Source organism: Phaseolus vulgaris, chromosome 4, assembly GCF_000499845.2.
Source record: "Phaseolus vulgaris cultivar G19833 chromosome 4, P. vulgaris v2.0, whole genome shotgun sequence".
In the NCBI taxonomy this organism is placed as follows: Eukaryota; Viridiplantae; Streptophyta; class Magnoliopsida; order Fabales; family Fabaceae; genus Phaseolus; species Phaseolus vulgaris.
Genome location: NC_023756.2, coordinates 23,926,948 through 23,945,079, shown reverse-complemented (window position 1 = coordinate 23,945,079; position 18,132 = coordinate 23,926,948). Strand labels below are relative to the sequence as shown.

Below are 18,132 nucleotides of genomic sequence, written 5' to 3'. Positions count from 1 at the left end.
GCGTCTCCCGTCCTGCTTCTTCCTTCCCTTCGTGGTCTCGTTGACCCTGACGGGTTGAGCTCGTGTCTGTGCCCTCGGGCGTGAGGGTGCGACGCTCGTGCGCTTCTCACACACCTCTCCCTCAAAGGCAATATGCTCCACCGCGCGACGCCTTATTTCAACGAAGGTCCTGGGGCGATTGCGAATGATGGATTCGCAAAAGGGGCCAGGACACACGCATTTCTTGAACGCGTACACGATCATGGGCTCTTCCGTAGTACCAACAGATGGAAAAACGTTCTTCTTCTATTAGTGATCTTTGTAATTTCTTCTTTGGATGAATGATGAAGGAGATATGATAAGCGGAAGCATTAAAGAAACACAAGAAGAGTTTCCATGGATTGAAGTGGAGTTAGGAATTTGTGAGAGTGAGAGGTAAGGCCAACTCACTAGGAAAAAGTCTAGGCCAAGTCTTGAAGGAGACTAACCTAGGGACAAATTAAGAACAAGTAGTGATCCTGCCTCTTGACCCAAACGCTGGAGCTTTGCCTCGTCAAACTTGGATCGACGTATACGCCGTGCTTGCCTTCGTCCTTCACCGCGATCCACCTCAAGAACCTGCAAAAGACGAAACGGCACCGCTGCGGCCGATCGCGCTCCGACGCCCAAGTCAGCGACTGAACCACCAATTACTTAAGAGTAAAACTCAAGAACTCTAAGGAACCGTGACCAGTTCTCTCTCAGTATACTCAAGACTCGCAAGCGTAAAGAAACAATCTGAACGTGCGTACCTCAGAAGTTCGTTGGGAACTCTTATATACCTGGGCACTTTCTCTCTCCTGGCAGTTACACATCTGGACACGTGGCTCGCATCCAGCTGTACACGTGCCTTCATCTGGAGCATCCTTGACTTGGGCGCTACTTCTGACTCTTCTTTGGCTAAGTTACTTATGCATGATACTACTCAGTGCATAGTTGCCTTGGAGCGTGATCCCTTCTGGATGGCGAGTTCGGGTGCCTTCGTACACACCTTCCCTGTGGTCTCGCCGGCCGCCTTCATGATCTGTTCTACCTATTTCACTGTATACGTTCAAGTAAACTGTCCCCCGACCTCATCCTCTGGCCAGCTGGGAAGTGACTATCTGCCTTCTTCTTTGGCGATGTCCTTGTTTCGGCGATCTCCAATCACTTGGTCGCCTGGGTTCACATCTGGCGACTTCATCTTCAACTCGGTGACCGCCGGTATTGGTATGATGGAGATCGGAGCACGCCAACTTAATAACTGGCGACTACGCAAACCCCCCGACCTCTTTCCCTTCTGCCAACCAGGTGTCCCATCCAACACGCCTATATCATAGCTCGACGCCACGTCATTACTCCCGACTACCAGGGCGGTACACGATCATGGGCTCTTCCGTAGTACCAACTGATGGAAAAACGTTCTTCTTCTATTAGTGATCTTTGTAATTTCTTCTTTGGATGAATGATGAAGGAGATATGATAAGCGAAAGCATTAAAGAACCTCAAGAGGAGTTTCCATGGATTGAAGTGGAGTTAGGAATTTGTGAGAGTGAGAGATAAGGCCAACTCACTAGGAAAAAGTCTAGGCTAAGTCTTGAAGGAGACTAACCTAGGGAGAAATTAAGAACAAGTAGAATGGCCAAAACTAGGCAGCATTTCATTACTAATTCCAAGTTAAAGAAATACATGTATAAGAGACTCCTATTTATAGGAGAAAGTCTCTCAAAAACTCTCAAATGAGAGTGTGACAAGTGTCACCACCTTATTGGTGCAAATCCTCTCCATTAAGGAGAAGACATGTGGAGACTCATGCCTTCCTTGCCTACATTTCTATTTGCACCCCTCTTTTACTATTTTACACATTACTTTGTTTTCTATTTACATCTTTCTCTACTTTGGCCCAAAATACAAGGTTCAAAACTTCCTAACTACTCTATACAATTTTTACAAGGCTAAGAAGAAGAAAAAGACTTTACAAACTCTTCATTAAAGCTCGATCTTCGTCTATCTTCGTCTATTATATGCCATTTATAATATCAATTTCCCTTTTTGTCCACCAAGACCTAGCATATTCTTGAAAAGTTAGGGTAGCCATGGAAAATCTGCTAAATTCATCCAATTGATGTTTTTCAAAGATTTGATCAACTTTTGTTTCCCATTCTAAATATGCTTCAACATTTTTATTTGCATCAAAGTAAGGAATGTATACTTCAGGCTCGGTAGAATAATATAAACTTCTAGGCTCAATACGCATCCTTTCCTTTTTTTGATAATGAGGGTTATAAATCTTTCTTCTACTATGATGATAAGTATACATAGACATATTAAGCTTTGTATTTAAAAGATTTTTCACAAGAAGGAAAGTGAGTTTAGCACACAAGGTAAATTCTCAGGAAAGAGAGGTGGGTCAGAATGGACACTCTTAAGTACCAAGTCTTTCCTAGCCAGAACTTATCCCAATGCACTTCACAAATCTTCTTCCAATGAAAACTTCTTCAACACAAACAAAGAGTTTTCTAAAGAAAGAAACTAAAAGAAAGCTTTTAAAAACTAAGAATTTAAATTGCAAAAATTTAAACTAGACGACTCCTAATGGTGAGGCTTGTTGGCACTTGTGAACCTTCAAGACACACTCACCATCTAAAGCGTGTATCTAATAAGAAAATTAAAGAAAACTTGTAGGAGATGGAAGAACACCAAAGGCTCTTCCAAGACACCTAAAGTAAAGATAATGGCCAAATTACAAAACAATTAAAATCACACAAAATTTTAAAATATAATCTTCAAAGTTCTCTTCTCTTCTCTCACAAGTGTTTCTCTCCAAGCCTTTACTTGTTTGTCCTCCAAAGGTGAGTACCCCTTGCAAAGTCCTTTGCCTTCTCTTAGGATGCTACCTAGAAGTTAGCTTAATTCTCACAAAGAACAAATTCAAGGTATATTCCACTTCAAGAGGTCAATAATAAAAGCAATAAAAGCTCAATTTGAAGAGTAAAACTCAAAGGAGATTAGAGATGACAAACACAAAGATTATCCATAAAATCAAGACAAGCAAGAAATTAAAGGTTTTCAAGAAAGTAGGTACTCAAAAGAAGCACCTAAAGATTGGCACTGAATTGGATTACAAAAAGAAAATAAAAAAAATGATGAAAATTCTTAAGAGAACATGAAATCCAAAATGTTGCTGCCCAATGTAGCTTGGTCCAAAGATTTCAATTCTAGCGGGTCCCGCGCTAAGGAACTCCAATTGCCAAATTTCTCACCAAAATTTATGCTCCCTCATTATTCAATAAATTGCATTTAACTTTAAAGCATGGGTCCCACCGTGTGATTGCAAATTCCAGTAGCTGCCAATACACACTTCTAATTACTCAACACATAACTAATTTTTGTTAGTTAAAAGCGCCCACAATCACGCTTTCACCAATTCAACAATTTCCAATTTGCTTTCACTGATTCTACTTTAATTTCTTCAATTAATTGCACACCTTGCTAGTACTTGATTCACCTGCACCTTCGGCACACCATTTCTCATCAAATTCTTCAAATTTACGGACCCCACAATTCACTACATCAGCTTCACTCAATTTGTAATTCACAAATTGAATTAAAATGTAGACATACTTTTTTTTTCAAAATGATCAACAATTTCAAGCAATCAAATCTGAATCAGAACAGCTAGTATGAAGACCTACGCTTGTCAATTACAATTTCAAAATTCACCAACAGCTTCACTTTGCCAATTTCACAAGCTAAACCGGAAAATTCTGCATCAAGACTTGCACCAGTAAAATTCTTGCTTCAACAAAATTGAACCAATTTAGTTTACGCACTTTGCTTTCTCTATCTCACTTTTCTTGCATTCAATGAGGCAATTTTAATTAAATCTCTGGATCAATACACCAACCAATTATGCGCCGAAATTTTACTCAATTAAGCATTGCATCGTAAACACCAATTATGAACCAAATGATGCAAACAATTCAAGTCATCATACTACATCACAACATCGTGATCAATTCATCAAACAGTTTCAATGCACAAAATTATACCACCAAATTTTACTAATCACAAGAGAAACTGCACACCAATTTCGAAACCAATCACCGCTGCATCAATACCAGCAACATCAAGGGAAACACCAGAATTTATTAAAAAAAATTGAATGAATCTAATTTTTTTTTTAAATTCAATTAGGCAAATAAACCTCCACTACACACATGCATACTCCAGCTGCTGCCAAAATTTAAACCACAGAGGAATTTAAGCAAACAACTTATCTGCAGTTCTTGTTTACGTAGCAAAACCAAAATTCTCACTAAACAATACGAACTCCAGCTTCAATTGATTTTGGTTCTGCACTCCAAACTGCTCTGTTCAACGCAGATGCTGATATGAACGATCGTGTGTAGAAGCGTCTAGGTCTTCTCGTAAGAGATTTCGAAGAACGATTAGGCTTTGGACAAAGGGAACCTTTAGGTGGCTTCCGATTATACCAAGAACAAGAACAATGATAGAGAATTGAGAAAAGGAAACAAACTGCATATATTATTCATATATCAAATAATAGTTCAATACTTTATTTATAGAGTACTAAATATCATAAAATCCCAATAAAATCCTAATAAAATCCTAATAAAATCCTAACTAATTAAATAAATGATAAAATCCTAATAAAATCCTAATAAAATAAATAAATGATAAAATTCTAACTAATTAAATCTTAACAACCCAATAATAATATTAATCAAATCCCAAAACTTTAGCGTATAACAGATGCCAAATTTCATTCTAATTCTAGAAATCATTTGAATGAAACACGCACCGATTCAAAATGAACAAATTGCAACCCACAGTTCACCTATTCTCCGATTAATCTTCTCCAAAATCGCTCCACAATACGAAGAACAATGAACGCAAAAGGTAGAACCAAAAATCTTCGGAATCGGAAGTGAAAGCAGAAGAAGAACTTACATGAATCAATTCATTCTTCACTACTTTAATTCTTCGATTTTCAATTCACCAGACCAACTCGATCGTGATTCAAACAGATTTCTCCGGTCGTCTTCTCCGTTCACCGATTTCACTGGAAAACGCCACTGTCGTTTGCGATTCCTTCGTTCACAATTCCTCCGCGCGCGATTCTGATTTAGGTCATCGGAAATCATAAACCTCCGTTTTGCACCGTTATTATTCTTTGTTCAATCTTCGCACACCGATTCAAGATGAAGCCAAAGAAGAAAAATGATGCAGAAGATGAAGAACAACAATGCAAATCGCAGAGAAAATTTTCAAGAATAAAGTCCGAGAAACCTAAACCAGATCTGCTATTCGTACCACTGGATTCACTGTACCACCACAATTTCCAAGATTTCGCAAGAACTGGCCAGATTACTGTGCACACCACTGAAATGCTTTTTGAACCACGAAATATTTTCGGAAAATTTTCGAGAATTTTCGAAAATGAATTTTGAGAGAATGACAATGGAAACCTAAGTCAAAGAAAATTGCTAATGATCTAGTAGGAATTTATGAACTCAAAAATGAAAATCAAATGCACTCAAGAGTTCTAATCTATGAAGAAATTTGAAAAAAATATCAAAAAGTTCAACTAATGGAGTTAATGACAAATTTGGACTAAAACATATATGATTATAAAATCAAAATGACTCAATTATATGAAAATTTCACCGAACAAATTTGAAGAAAACTCAAAAAAATTCAAAAGCACACATGAACATAAACACAAGAACACCACCTAAAAGCACATACATGAAGGTTCAAGTAAGAACAATTAATTTGAACCGAACAAAAAGACAAAAAACACAAAATCAATCGGTAAACATTCAAGACAATCAAGAACATTATGAACAACACGGAAATTAGAAAAAATAGAAGAAGATCTTACAACCATAGCTCTGAATACCAAATGATGGAAAAACATGACTAGACAAAACACATATAGATTCAATAATTAAAAGACTCAAAGAGCATAAAATGAACCAAATAAAATTGCAATAAGGACTCAAATACCTAAAATAAAAACAACAACTCAAAGTGTATGGAATCCTACCAAAAATTGCACAAGGATTGTTCAAAATCAATTGAACAAGATGCACCGATTGGAATTTCCAAACAGCACACCAAATCAAAACAAAAAATTAAAAACAGCAAGACAAATATGAAAACAAGATGAACAACATGAAATAAAGAAGGACTCAAAATGAAAATGACCAAGAACTACTCATCTTTGAAGAACCTATGCTCATGATACCAAATGATGGAAAAACGTTCTTCTTCTATTAGTGATCTTTGTAATTTCTTCTTTGGATGAATGATGAAGGAGATATGATGAGCGGAAGCATTAAAGAAACTCAAGAGGAGTTTCCATGGATTTAAGTGGAGTTAGGAATTTGTGAGAGTGAGAGGTAAGGCCAACTCACTAGGAAAAAGTCTAGGCTAAGTCTTGAAGGAGACTAACCTAGGGAGAACTTAAGAACAAGTAGAATGGCCAAAACTAGGCAGCATTTCATTACTAATTCCAAGTTAAAGAAATACATGTATAAGAGACTCCTATTTATAGGAGAAAGTCTCTCAAAAACTCTCAAATGAGAGTGTGACAAGTGTCACCACCTTATTGGTGCAAATCCTATCCATTAAGGAGAAGACATGTGGAGACTCATGCCTTCCTTGCCTACATTTCTATTTGCACCCCTCTTTTACTATTTTACACATTAATTTGTTTTCTATTTACATCTTTCTCTACTTTGGCCCAAAATACAAGGTTCAAAACTTCCTAACTACTCTATACAATTTTTACAAGGCTAAGAAGAAGAAAAAGACTTTACAAACTCTTCATTAAAGCTCGATCTTCGTCTATCTTCTTGGCCGAAAGTTTTGAGGCTGGACGGTTTCCATCACTAACCTTTACTACTTGGGCCCCGAAACGGTTGATGTACTCCTTCAAAGTCTCACCCTGATACTGTTTTACGTCGAACAGATCATATGAAATGGGCGGTGCGGCCCTGTTCGCTAGGTATTGCTCCTTAAATAACCGCGACAGCTGCGGGAAGGAGGTGATATGGTCGTCTGGAAGGCTGATAAACCAATCCATGGCCATTCCCGTCAAGGTGCTCATAAAAATCTTGCACGTCACGGCATCGGAGCCGCCCACTAGCACCATCTGCGTGTGGAACGCAGTGAGATGTGCTTGAGGATCCTCCATCCCGGTGAAGATCACCTTGGGCCTGCGAACGTGTTGGGGATCACTGCTTCCAGAATCTCCTGCGAGAATGGTGTGGAAAAATCCCTTGGTGGGGTGAGACGTTCGGTCTCATCTAGGTCATGTCGCCCTTGGTTATTGCCCAAACCACGACGCAACTCCTCATTCATACGATGGTGCTCTTCGTTTCTCGCCTGGGAGGCCGCGAGATCCGCCTGCATACGTTCTTGCTCCGCCCTTGATTCTGCCATTTCCTCCTGCAGCCCCTGCATCATGTCCATGACCTGCTGCATGGTCATTTCCTCACTCGTAGCGCGCGCAGAACCTTGTCTCGTGGCCCTCATGCTTGTTGTTACGGTGGCTTTGATAAACTCTCTGGAACTGTCGGTCTGAAACCTGTGATGGGACTGATGTTTTAAATCGGCCCCACGGTTGGCGCCAAATGTTCCTGCCGGTTGACCTAGGTACGTTTTTTTGTGCGACCTTGCTCGTCTGCTATGGACACCCTTTTCTTGTAATCTGCAAACACCTGCAAAGAAGTGAACAAATGGGCGCCCTAGCGGCCGTTTGCACTCCGACGCTCAAGTCAGCTAACAAGAAACACCAAAACTCTGCACCTTCGTATCGGAGCACCGTGAAAGACGCTCTGAAGGTGGTAATGAACTGTATATTGGGTACTGTTTTCTGGTTCTGGCAAACAATCCTTCTCTAGTCCCTTGTTCGTAACCTCAGTGATGTGATTCCAATAGCCACATAGAGAAAGGTTCTTGACCTTCTTAGGAATCACCTTGAGTTGGACATTATAGAGGCACTTTTCTTAGAGTTGGATCATTTGTTCTAAGACAAGAACTCACCAAAAACTAGTACCAAATCCCAAACTCATTTGGATGAACCAATTTTAGTCAAATTGAACCAAAAAAAAGAAGAAACTAAAAGGAACCGAACAGAATTGAATAAGCACACAATTGAACCGAACAAAAGTGAAATTAAAAGGCATGAACAGAACATAGGTGCTGGAAAAACAGAAAAACCGAACCAAACAACTCAAGAACACAAGACAACATGAACAATTGAAAGAGAAGAAAGGAAGGAGAAGAGAGTGCTCATGAAGATGGAAGAATGTTGGATGATCTCGCCACTAGAAGTGTGGAATGCTCCTAGATGAGAGTGATGCCGCCACTTGAGGACTCCAATGATCCATCAAGATAAGACTAGAGAAGAAGACTCCAAAAGCTCTCCAAAGTTCACTCAAAATTTGAGTAGAGTTTTCTTAGATTAATTCCAATCTGAATTTTACAAGGAGAGCACCTCTATTTATAGCCTAAGGTGCTGAAAATGCAAGCTAAACAATTTCAAAATTCCCTCCTAAAACATTCTAGAACCGGCGCCTATTCCATGCATGAGGAAGGTGTGACTCTTTCCTTCACTTTGGCACCTCCTATTCTACTCCTACACCTATCTACTAATACACCCCCTAAAGCTCCTAACTAGAGCCTAAAAGATGCTAAAACAAAAGAGGTTTCTAATGTTTCCCTCTAAGCACCTTCAACTAAAGAAATTACAAAAAGAGAAAATAAATGTCCTCTAGCTCCCAAAGCTTTGAACATGCTTCTTGTAATCCTTTGAGGTGGACTTTGACCTCCATGGGCGTCTTCTATTTGTGCCTCCACCTCGTCTTGATCTTGTTGATTGGTCTCCATGTCCTCTTGAGCTTGATCTCCATCACTCAGGGCTCGAGCAAGCAACTCGAGTGTGTTATGGGGAAAATTTGCCAAAAGTCCGATCCCTGCTTCGAACGTTCAAAAACCCTTTTAATGCCACCCTGCATTAAACACGTCTTAAAGTTCATTTAAGGCGCTTTAAGGCGCATTTAACACGTTTCCTTAAAACCTTTAATGGAGGCATTTAAAGTGTTTTTAAAGCGTTTAAAGCGTTAACTGGAATAAAAGCATACCTGATGAGGAAATATTTAATGTTTCCTCATTTACTATCTTTGCTAACTTTTCGCTGACTCACTATCTTTTCTCTGACTTGATTACTGTCACACGTGGAGGACCTCACGGCGGCGTATCCAAATCTTAGGGACATTCTGTCGTGTGAGTTCCCTCCTTCTCGAAGTGCCGTTGGCGCAGGGGGTGACATTCTGGGTGCCAACTCATAAATGTTCCCCAGGTTTCAGCCACTCACCCTGGGAGTGTATCTACCTTCCTCTCTCACTACGCACCTGGTTCATCCCTGGGCATGACCCTCTCTTGGGTCGTAACTATCCCAGAGATCACCCTGAAGTGGCCCCACTGGTATTGGAACTATGGCCTTGAAGCCACCTCTATTGGTATTATAATTGCGGTCTTAAAGCCATCTTTCTCCTCTCTCTAACTTGGCCTCTGGCGATTTCATCCCCTCCACAGTCTTTCCTAACCGTGGGTATCGGGGGGCGACGCCATCAGTGCCTTATACTGGCGATGCCTCATCTTGGCGACACCTTCTCTTGGCGACGCCTCTTCTTCTTGGCGACGCCTCATCCTCCTTCCTCGGGCCCCTCACGGGGTCCCACCGTATTTCTGACTTTGACTTTAGTCTACGCCCGGGGACGGGACGGTACAGTACCCAGGTCAACCGGCAAGAACAACTTTTTTTGCCTTGGTAGCAAAATTGGTGAATAAGGGAAGTTATGGTTTTTGTGCAATCTTGGTGGGGAATTGTCACAAATGCATAAAAAATGAGGTGTGAAAAGTTTGGTTGCAAAAGGAATTGATCTTGGTTGGGTTTTGGCTTAGCCAAGTTTGGTGGATTGACATTTTTGGCCTTGGTAGCTGTTCCTGCCGGTTGACCCGGGTACGTCTGTCTGCACGACCTTGCCCGTCTGCTATGGACACCCTTTCTGGATAATCTGCGAACACCTGCAAAGAAGTGAGCAAATGGGCGCCCTAGCGACCGTTTTCACTCCGACGCTCAAGTCAGCCAACAAGAAACACCAAAACTCTGCACCTTCGTATCGAAGCACCGTCAAAGGCACTCTGAAGGTGGTAATGAGCTGTATATTGTGTACTGTTTTCTGGTTCTGGCAAACAATCCTTCTCTAGTCCCTTGTGCGTAACCTCAGGGCTCGAGCAAGAAACTAGAGTGTGTTCTGGGGAAAATTTGCCAAAAAACCCTATCCTTGCTTCGAACGCTCAAAAACCCTTTTAACGCCACCCTGCATTAAACACGTCTTAAAGTGCATTTAAGGCGCTTTAAGGCGTATTTAACATGTTTCCTTAAAACCTTTAATGGAGGCATTTAAAGCGCTTTAAAGCATTTAAAGCGTTAACTGAAATGAAACATACCTGATGAGGAAACATTTAATGTTTCCTCATTTACTTTTTCTGCTAACTTCTCGTTGACTTCTGATCTTTTCTCTGACTTGATAGTATCACACGTGGAGGGCCTCACGGCGCCGTATCCCAATCTTAGGAACACTTTGTCGCGTGAGTCCTTCCTTCTCGAAGTGCCGCTAGCGCAGGGGGTGACATTCTGGGTGCCAACTCATGCTCCCAGGTCTCAGCCACTCACCCTGGGAATGTATCTACCTTCCTCTCGCACCACGCACCTGGTTTGTCCATGGGCATGACCCTCTCTTGGGCCGTAACTATCATAGGGATCACCCTGAGGTAGCATGGGCTTCACGAGTCAGGATACTCCCCACTGGTATTGGAACTATGGCCTTTGATGGCAAACTCATGGAGCACTTCTTGGATTTGTGAACAATGGTGCGGAAGCTATGGATTGAGATGTGCATGATCCTCCTAGGAGTTGTGGTGATCTTGAAGGTGCATGATGTGTATGGAAAGAGGGAGGTTCGTCCAGCCCTATGGTAGGTGATGAAGATGAAGATTAGGTCCTAGAAACTAGGGAAAAGCAATGTATGGCACAATGCTGGCAGCATAACATTACTCTCATTAATCTTGCAAAATACAAGGGATTGCTTCTCCTTTTATAAGCCAAGGAGGCCGTAAATCCTAAGCTAAGAGAAGATGAAATGCTTCTCAAATGAATTGAAAATGAATCCACATGGTAGCACATGGACACATGGCCGACCAAGTAAGCAAGCTTCTAGAATGTGCACAAAATCTAGGGTAAATCATGTGTAAGACAAGTTTATGATTTCTAACACTGCACTAATTACTAAGGCACCCCTAATGGGCCTCCATGTAACATGTACAAGGTCTTCTCCCTCCAAACCGTAGCTTGATCCATTTGGGCGTGAAAGTGCTTAGCCATGGACGGTCTAGGCTTCCTCTTAGACGCTCCTTATATAGCCTCCCCTCATCATGAGCTAGACGCTCCTATCTTGAGTCTAGATGCTCATCACATGGTTCTAGACGGTCTAGTCTTGAGTCTTGGCTTCCATGATGAGGTGAGCTTGGCCCTCTTCCATCAGCCTTGAAGCCATCTTTCTCTCCCCTGTAACTTGGCTTCTGGAAATTTCGTCCCCTCCACAGTCTTTCCTACCCGTGGGTATCGGGGGGCGACGCCATCAGCGCCTTATCCTGGCGGCGCCTCATCTTGGAGACGCCTCATCTTGACGACGCCTCCTCCTGGCGACGCCCTTCTATTGGCGACACCTCATTTTGGCGATGCCTCTTCCTCCTTCCTCGGGCCCCTCGCGGGGTCCCACCGCATCTTTGACTCTAACTTTGACCTTGACTTTGGTCGACGCCCGGGGACGGGACGGTATAGTAGCAAAATTGGTGAATAAGTGAAGTTATGGTTTTTGTCCAACCTTGGTGGGGAATTGTCACAAATGAATCAAAAATGAGGTATGAAAAGTCTGGTTGCAAAAGGAATAATTGATCTTGGTTGGGTTTTGGCTTAGCCAAGTTCGGTGGATTGGCTTTTTTTGCCTTGGTAGCAAAATTGGTGAATAAGTGAAGTTATGGTTTTTGTGCAATCTTGGTGGGGAATTGTTACAAATGAATCAAAAATGAGGTGTGTAAAGTTTGGTTGCAAAAGGAATTCATCTTGGTTGGGTTTTGGCTTAGCCAAGTTCGGTGGATTGACTTTTTTTGCCTTGGTAGCAAAATTGGTGAATAAGTGAAGTTATGGTTTTTGTGCAATCTTGGTGGGGAATTGTCACAAATGCATAAAAAATAAGGTGTGAAAAGGTTGGTTGCAAAAGAAATTGATCTTGATTGGGTTTTGGCTTAGCCAAGTTCGGTGGATTATCTTTTTTTTGCCTTGGTGGCAAAATTGGTGAATAAGTGAAGTTATGGTTTTTGTGCAATCTTCGTGGGCAATTGTCACAAATGCATAAAAAATGAGGTGTGAAAAGTTTGGTTGCAAAAGGAATAATTGATCTTGGTTGGGTTTTGGCTTAGCCAAGTTCGGTGCACGAGAGTGGCTTGAGGGAGTTAGTAAACCAGTCAGTGATTGGTGACTCTCTCAACCCATTACGTGCATGACATCGTGAAGGGGAAATCGTGTATGCAGAGAGCAATGCTTGGTGAGTGTGCCTAGTCCAGCCACACCCGGCGTTCTCCTGGGAATGAGCGATTCACCCAGATGGAAGAAACGCGCTAAGTTACTTTGCAAGGGAATAACTTAGGCGCACAAAGAGATGCGCTAGAGCCCTTCAGGTAGTGGCACATGTACGGTTAGATGTGAGTTGCATGCCTCCACGTGTCACTGTCTGAGAGGGTCGCGACCCAGATAAAGGTGCACTTCGTGTCAGGAAAGGTACAGACAGTAAACACAGGCACCCACGTCTTCACTGATTTGAGGTACGTTTCTGTGTGAAAGCATAACAGAATTTTGACACACGCCAGAAAAGCATAACAGAGTTCTGTTAGGCGCAGGCACAGAGAGAGATATAAAAGAGAATCAGAGTGAGATTAAGGGACACTTTTTTACACACATTATTTTGATTAGTGATTCTGTGACCTAACTTGAGCGTCGGAGTGCAAACGGCCGCTAGAGGCGCCGTCTGTGTGTTTTGCAGGTTCCGTTCGAGGTTCCCGGAGAAGGTTCTAAGAGCACACACTTGCTGATAGCACAGTTGCATAGGCGGGGTAAGGAAGCGACAAGCAATTCCTCCACGCTTGAGTTGTCGACAGGATCATTTGGCGCCCACCGTGGGGCCCGTTTGAATCGTGGTCCCATCCATACCAAAGTTTCTGGAGTTTCTCAAAGTCTTTGCTGAGAAAATGAGGAGAACAAGACAAACATCACCTGAGCCATCTGCTGAGGAAGGAGCCGTGACAATGGCCCAGGTCCTGGAGATGATGCGTGCGCTGCAGGACAATGTCGCAACGTCGAGAGCTGAACAAGAGAAGATGCAGGCAGACTTGGCTGCATCGCAGAGTAGGAACGATGAGCTGAATCGCGTTAATGCGGAGCTGAGAAGGGCGTTACAGACGCCGAAGGAACGCGCAGTTGGAGAAGGGATGTTGATGCCACCATCGCCTCCGAGAGCGTTCCTTATGCCGTTCTCCCCTGAAATCATGCAAACCATGGTACCTCCCAACCTAGTGGGAGTGAAGGTGTCATTCACAGAGGTAGAAGATCCAGAAGCGCATCTGACGGCGTTCCACACTCAGATGATGCTGTCTGGGGGCTCATATGCCGTGTATTGCAAGATGTTCATGAGCACTCTGAGTGGAATTGCCATGGAATGGTTCGTGAGTCTGCCAGAAGGTCATATCACGTCCTTCCATCAGTTTTCGAAGCTCTTCACTGAGCAGTACATCGTTAACAGAGCACCTTCAGTGGTGTCGTACGATCTGTTCAATGTACGCCAGTATCAAGGTGAGTTGCTGAAAGACTACCTCAACCGCTTTGGAGCACAAGTGGTTAGATTGCCCAGCAAGGACGAGGATATGCTGGTGTATGCATTTAAGAAGGGAGTGTTACCTGGTCCTTTCAGTGAGTCGCTCATCAGAAGCCATCCCAGCACCTTCGCAGAAATCCGGCGACGCGCGATGGCGCACATAGTGGCGGAGACAGAGGTTTGAGGAAGTGCTGCACCGCTGAAGCCGCGTGGTGGACAGGGGAAACAACAGCAACACACGAGGGTGCATGTGGCAAAGGAGGGGAAGAAGGTGCAGGGGAAACCTCGCCCTTACGCACCCAGAAAGGACCAGGGCAGGGGGCGTGCAAGGGAGAATAATGTACCCCCCAGATACGATTTCATGGTAGGGTTGGCAGATCTGATCGCCCTTCCTGCCGTAGCCGCGAGACTCCGAGTACCAGAGAAGACCGACAAGGTACTAGGGAGGAAAAAGAACGAGTGGTGTGAGTTTCACCAAGCCTTTGGTCACACACTCCACTCCTGTTTGGCGTTGGGGCACCAGCTGGCGAAGTTGGTAAAGTCTGGATTCCTAGCAGATTACCTGCGGGAGGCGCAGGGTGATCGCTTATCGGGGTCCCAGGCAGGAGAGCAGCAGCATGAAATCCCTGTGCATGGGGAGGTGCAGACGATTGCGGGGGGCTTCTCCGGTGGGGGATGCACCGTATCACAAAGAAGAAGGTATGCTCGATCGGTAATGGTCGTGGACTCGGTGAATGAGGGCCATTTCCCCGAGGTGGATATCACTTTTAAGAAAGCTGATCTACGACACGTTGTACCGCACGACAACGATCCTGTGGTCATCTCCCTCATCACAGCAGGAAGGCGAGTGCACAGAGTGCTCGTAGACCAAGGGAGCTCGGCATACGTCATATTCTGGCCGACGTTCAACAAGTTGCAGTTGTCCCCCGATCAACTAAGGCCATATACCGGATGTCTTTACGGCTTTGCAGGAGATCAGGTAGAGGTGCGGGGGTACATTGAGCTGAGGACGACGTTCACCGATGGAACAACAGCCCGCACCGAAAAGATAAGGTACTTGGTGGTTAACGCCCCTTTTGCGTACAACATCTTGCTGGGAAGGCCAACACTCAATAGGTTGGGTGTAGTGCCATCGACGAGGCACATGAAGCTGAAGCTGCCGTCGATGGAGGGGACCGTAATAACCATCAAGTCAGATCAGGCTGAGGCTAGGCGCTGTTATGTGAACAACCTCAGGCAGAAAAGGAGCGTATGCCATGTCACCTCAACACCACCACCAGGAGTGCTCGAAGAGCGATCGGTGGTTAGGGGAACGCGTGGCCACCAGAAGATGGAGGCTGCTACGCTGGGGGGCTCCCAGGTAGCTCAGGTGGAAGCAGAGGAGGAGGGCATGATCACTCCTCGCGAGTCAGGGATCGCGAGGGTGGTCATCGCCAGCGAGAGAAGACCCCACCCAACTGAGGGGTGGGTAGAAGTAGATATAAGGGGGAGAAAGTTCAAGTTGGGAGGATCGCTCGGTGAAGAAAAACGAGGGTTGATCGCCGGGGTGATCGAGAGGCATATGGGCGCGTTTGCATGGTCAACATCTGACATGCCAGGAATCGACCCTGACTTCCTTTGCCATCGCCTGTCGATGGATCCTAAAGTCCGACCTGTGCGGCAGAGGCGAAGGAAATCCAACGAAGAGAAGAGGAAAGTGATCCATGACGAAGCGCAGAAGCTCCTTGCCGCAGGGCACATCAGGGAGATCCAGTACCCAGAGTGGCTAGCGAACGTGGAGGATGTGTGTGGACTTCACTGACCTCAACAAGGCATGCCCCAAAGATTCCTACCCTCTACCCAGCATAGACGCTCTGGTGGATAGCGCGTCAGGGGGGAAGCTGCTCAGTTTCTTGGATGCATTCTCAGGATACAACCAGATCAGAATGCACCCTAGGGATGAATAAAAGACAGCATTCATGATTGAACGGTCTTGCTACTGCTACAAGGTAATGCCGTTCGGGCTGAAGAATGCGGGGGCTACCTATCAACGACTTATGGATAGGGTGCTCTCGCCCATGCTTGGAAGAAACGTGCATGCTTATGTAGATGACATGGTGGTCACATCCCGAGAGAAGGAGCAGCATGTGGCCGATCTGGAGGAATTATTCACCACCATCGCCAGGTACAGGTTAAAGCTCAACCCCGCGAAATGTATTTTCGGCGTGGAGGCAGGGAAGTTCTTGGGATTCCTCCTGACAGAGCGTGGAATCGAAGCTAATCCGGAGAAGTGCGCAACAATCGTGGCAATGAGGAGTCCAACGACGGTGAAGGAGGTGCAACATCTCACCGGTCGGCTGGCAGCATTATCCCGGTTTATGTCCGCTGGAGGGGAGAAAGGTCACCCGTATTTTCAGTGTCTTAAGCGAAACAGCAGATTCCTTTGGACACAGGAGTGCGAGGAGGCCTTCATCAAGTTGAAGGAGTATCTGGCAAGCCCACCGGTCTTGCGTAAACCACAGGTGGGCACCCCTCTTCGTCTATACTTTGCTGTGATGGAGAGAGCAGTCAGTTCAGTCCTGGTGCAAGAGCAAGATCAGGTCCAGAGGCCAGTGTACTTTGTGAGTAAGGTATTGCAAGGCCCTGAAACAAGGTACCAAGCCCTCGAGAAGGCTGCCCTGACGGTGGTATTTTCAGCAAGAAGACTCAGACATTATTTCCACAGCTTCACAGTAGTGGTAATGACAGATTTGCCCATCCAAAAGGTGCAAAAGAAACCAGATGTAGCGGGAAGGATGGTCAAGTGGGCGGTGGAATTTTTTGAGTTCGACATTCAGTACGAGCCCCGAGGACCGATAAAGGGGCAGGTGTTCACCGACTTTGTGGTCGAGCTGTCGTCGGTCGCGACACCTTCGGAAGGGTTAAATTTCCGATGGGTATTATCGGTGGATGGCTCTTCCAATCAGCAGGGAAGCAGCGCTGGGGTCATTTTGGAAGGCCCGAACGGAGTGCTGATCGAGCAGTCCCTCCGCTTTGCCTTCAAGGCTAGCAACAATCAGGCGGAGTATGAAGCCCTGATCGCAGGAATGTTGCTAGCAAGAGAAATGGGAGCAAAAAGTCTGGTTGCTAAGAGTGACTCTTTGCTAGTCACCGGGCAAGTTACAGGGGAGTTCCAGGCGAAAGATCCCCAAATGGCAGCTTACCTAGAATACGTACAGCTCCTAAAGACGTCCTTCACCGAGTTTGAACTGGTTCATGTGCCGAGAGAGCAAAATGCCAAAGCAGACCTGCTTGCCAAGCTGGCCAGCTCAGGCAAGGGGGGAAAGCAGAGGACCGTCATTCAGGAGACCTTGAAGGTACCGCGAGCGTTCGTGTCAGACAACCAGGTACTTCAAGTGTACAAATCGATGGAGCGTCTGGCGATCGGTCATCGTTCACTGACTCAAGAGACGTTGAAAGCGCCAAGGGTTAGAGCGCGACCGGCAAAAACCGATGAGGCGATGGAAGTCAGCGCTGTTAGGGAGCCCGACGCGTGGATAACACCGTACCAGTTGTATTTAGAAGATGGTGTACTCCCACTGGACACGGCAGAGGCAAAAAGAATAAAGCGGAGCTCGAGTAAGTTTACTTTGATTGATGGAAACCTGTTTAGATTTGGGTTTTCTCATCCTGTGCAGATCTGTGTGCATGGCGAGCAATGCACTAGGCTTATGTCAGAGCTACACGAGGGGGTGTGCGAAAGTCATGTGGGCGGTCGCGCTTTGGCAAGTAGGATCCTCCGCGCAGGGTACTACTGGCCAACGCTGAAGGAAGACTGCGTGAGGTATGCTCAACGTTGCAAACAGTGTCAACTTCACGCAGATTGGCATAAGGCACCCCCCGAGGAGTTGAAGTCCATCCATAGCCCATGGCCATTTCACACATGGGGAATCGACATCCTGGGACCTTTTCCCCTGGTGATAAGGCAGATGAAGTTCCTCATCGTGGCCATCGAGTATTTCACCAAGTGGGTGGAGGCAGAACCAGTCGCGCATATCACCGCACAGAAAGTCGAACACTTTGTCTGGAAGAACATCGTCTGTCGTTTTGGAGTACCCAAGAGGCTGGTCTCCGACAATGGCACCCAGTT

The 18,132-nt window shown here is 44.8% G+C and overlaps 1 protein-coding gene and 1 long non-coding RNA gene across 2 annotated transcripts; one reads left to right on the top strand and one right to left on the bottom strand.

Moving 5' to 3' along the window:
- Window positions 1–2,308: 2,308 nt before the first annotated feature.
- Window positions 2,309–5,463, bottom strand: LOC137837466 (uncharacterized). The gene is made up of 2 exons (XR_011085463.1): window positions 4,972–5,463; window positions 2,309–4,480 (listed from the first exon to the last, which is right to left on the bottom strand). It is a non-coding gene; the product is annotated as an uncharacterized lncRNA (long non-coding RNA).
- Window positions 5,464–13,458: 7,995 nt separating this feature from the next.
- LOC137838511 (uncharacterized) lies at window positions 13,459–14,208 on the top strand. The gene has a single exon (XM_068647757.1). The coding sequence runs from the start codon at window positions 13,459–13,461 to the stop codon at window positions 14,206–14,208; it is 750 nt and encodes a 249-aa protein (XP_068503858.1).
- The last annotated feature ends 3,924 nt before the right edge of the window (window positions 14,209–18,132 follow it).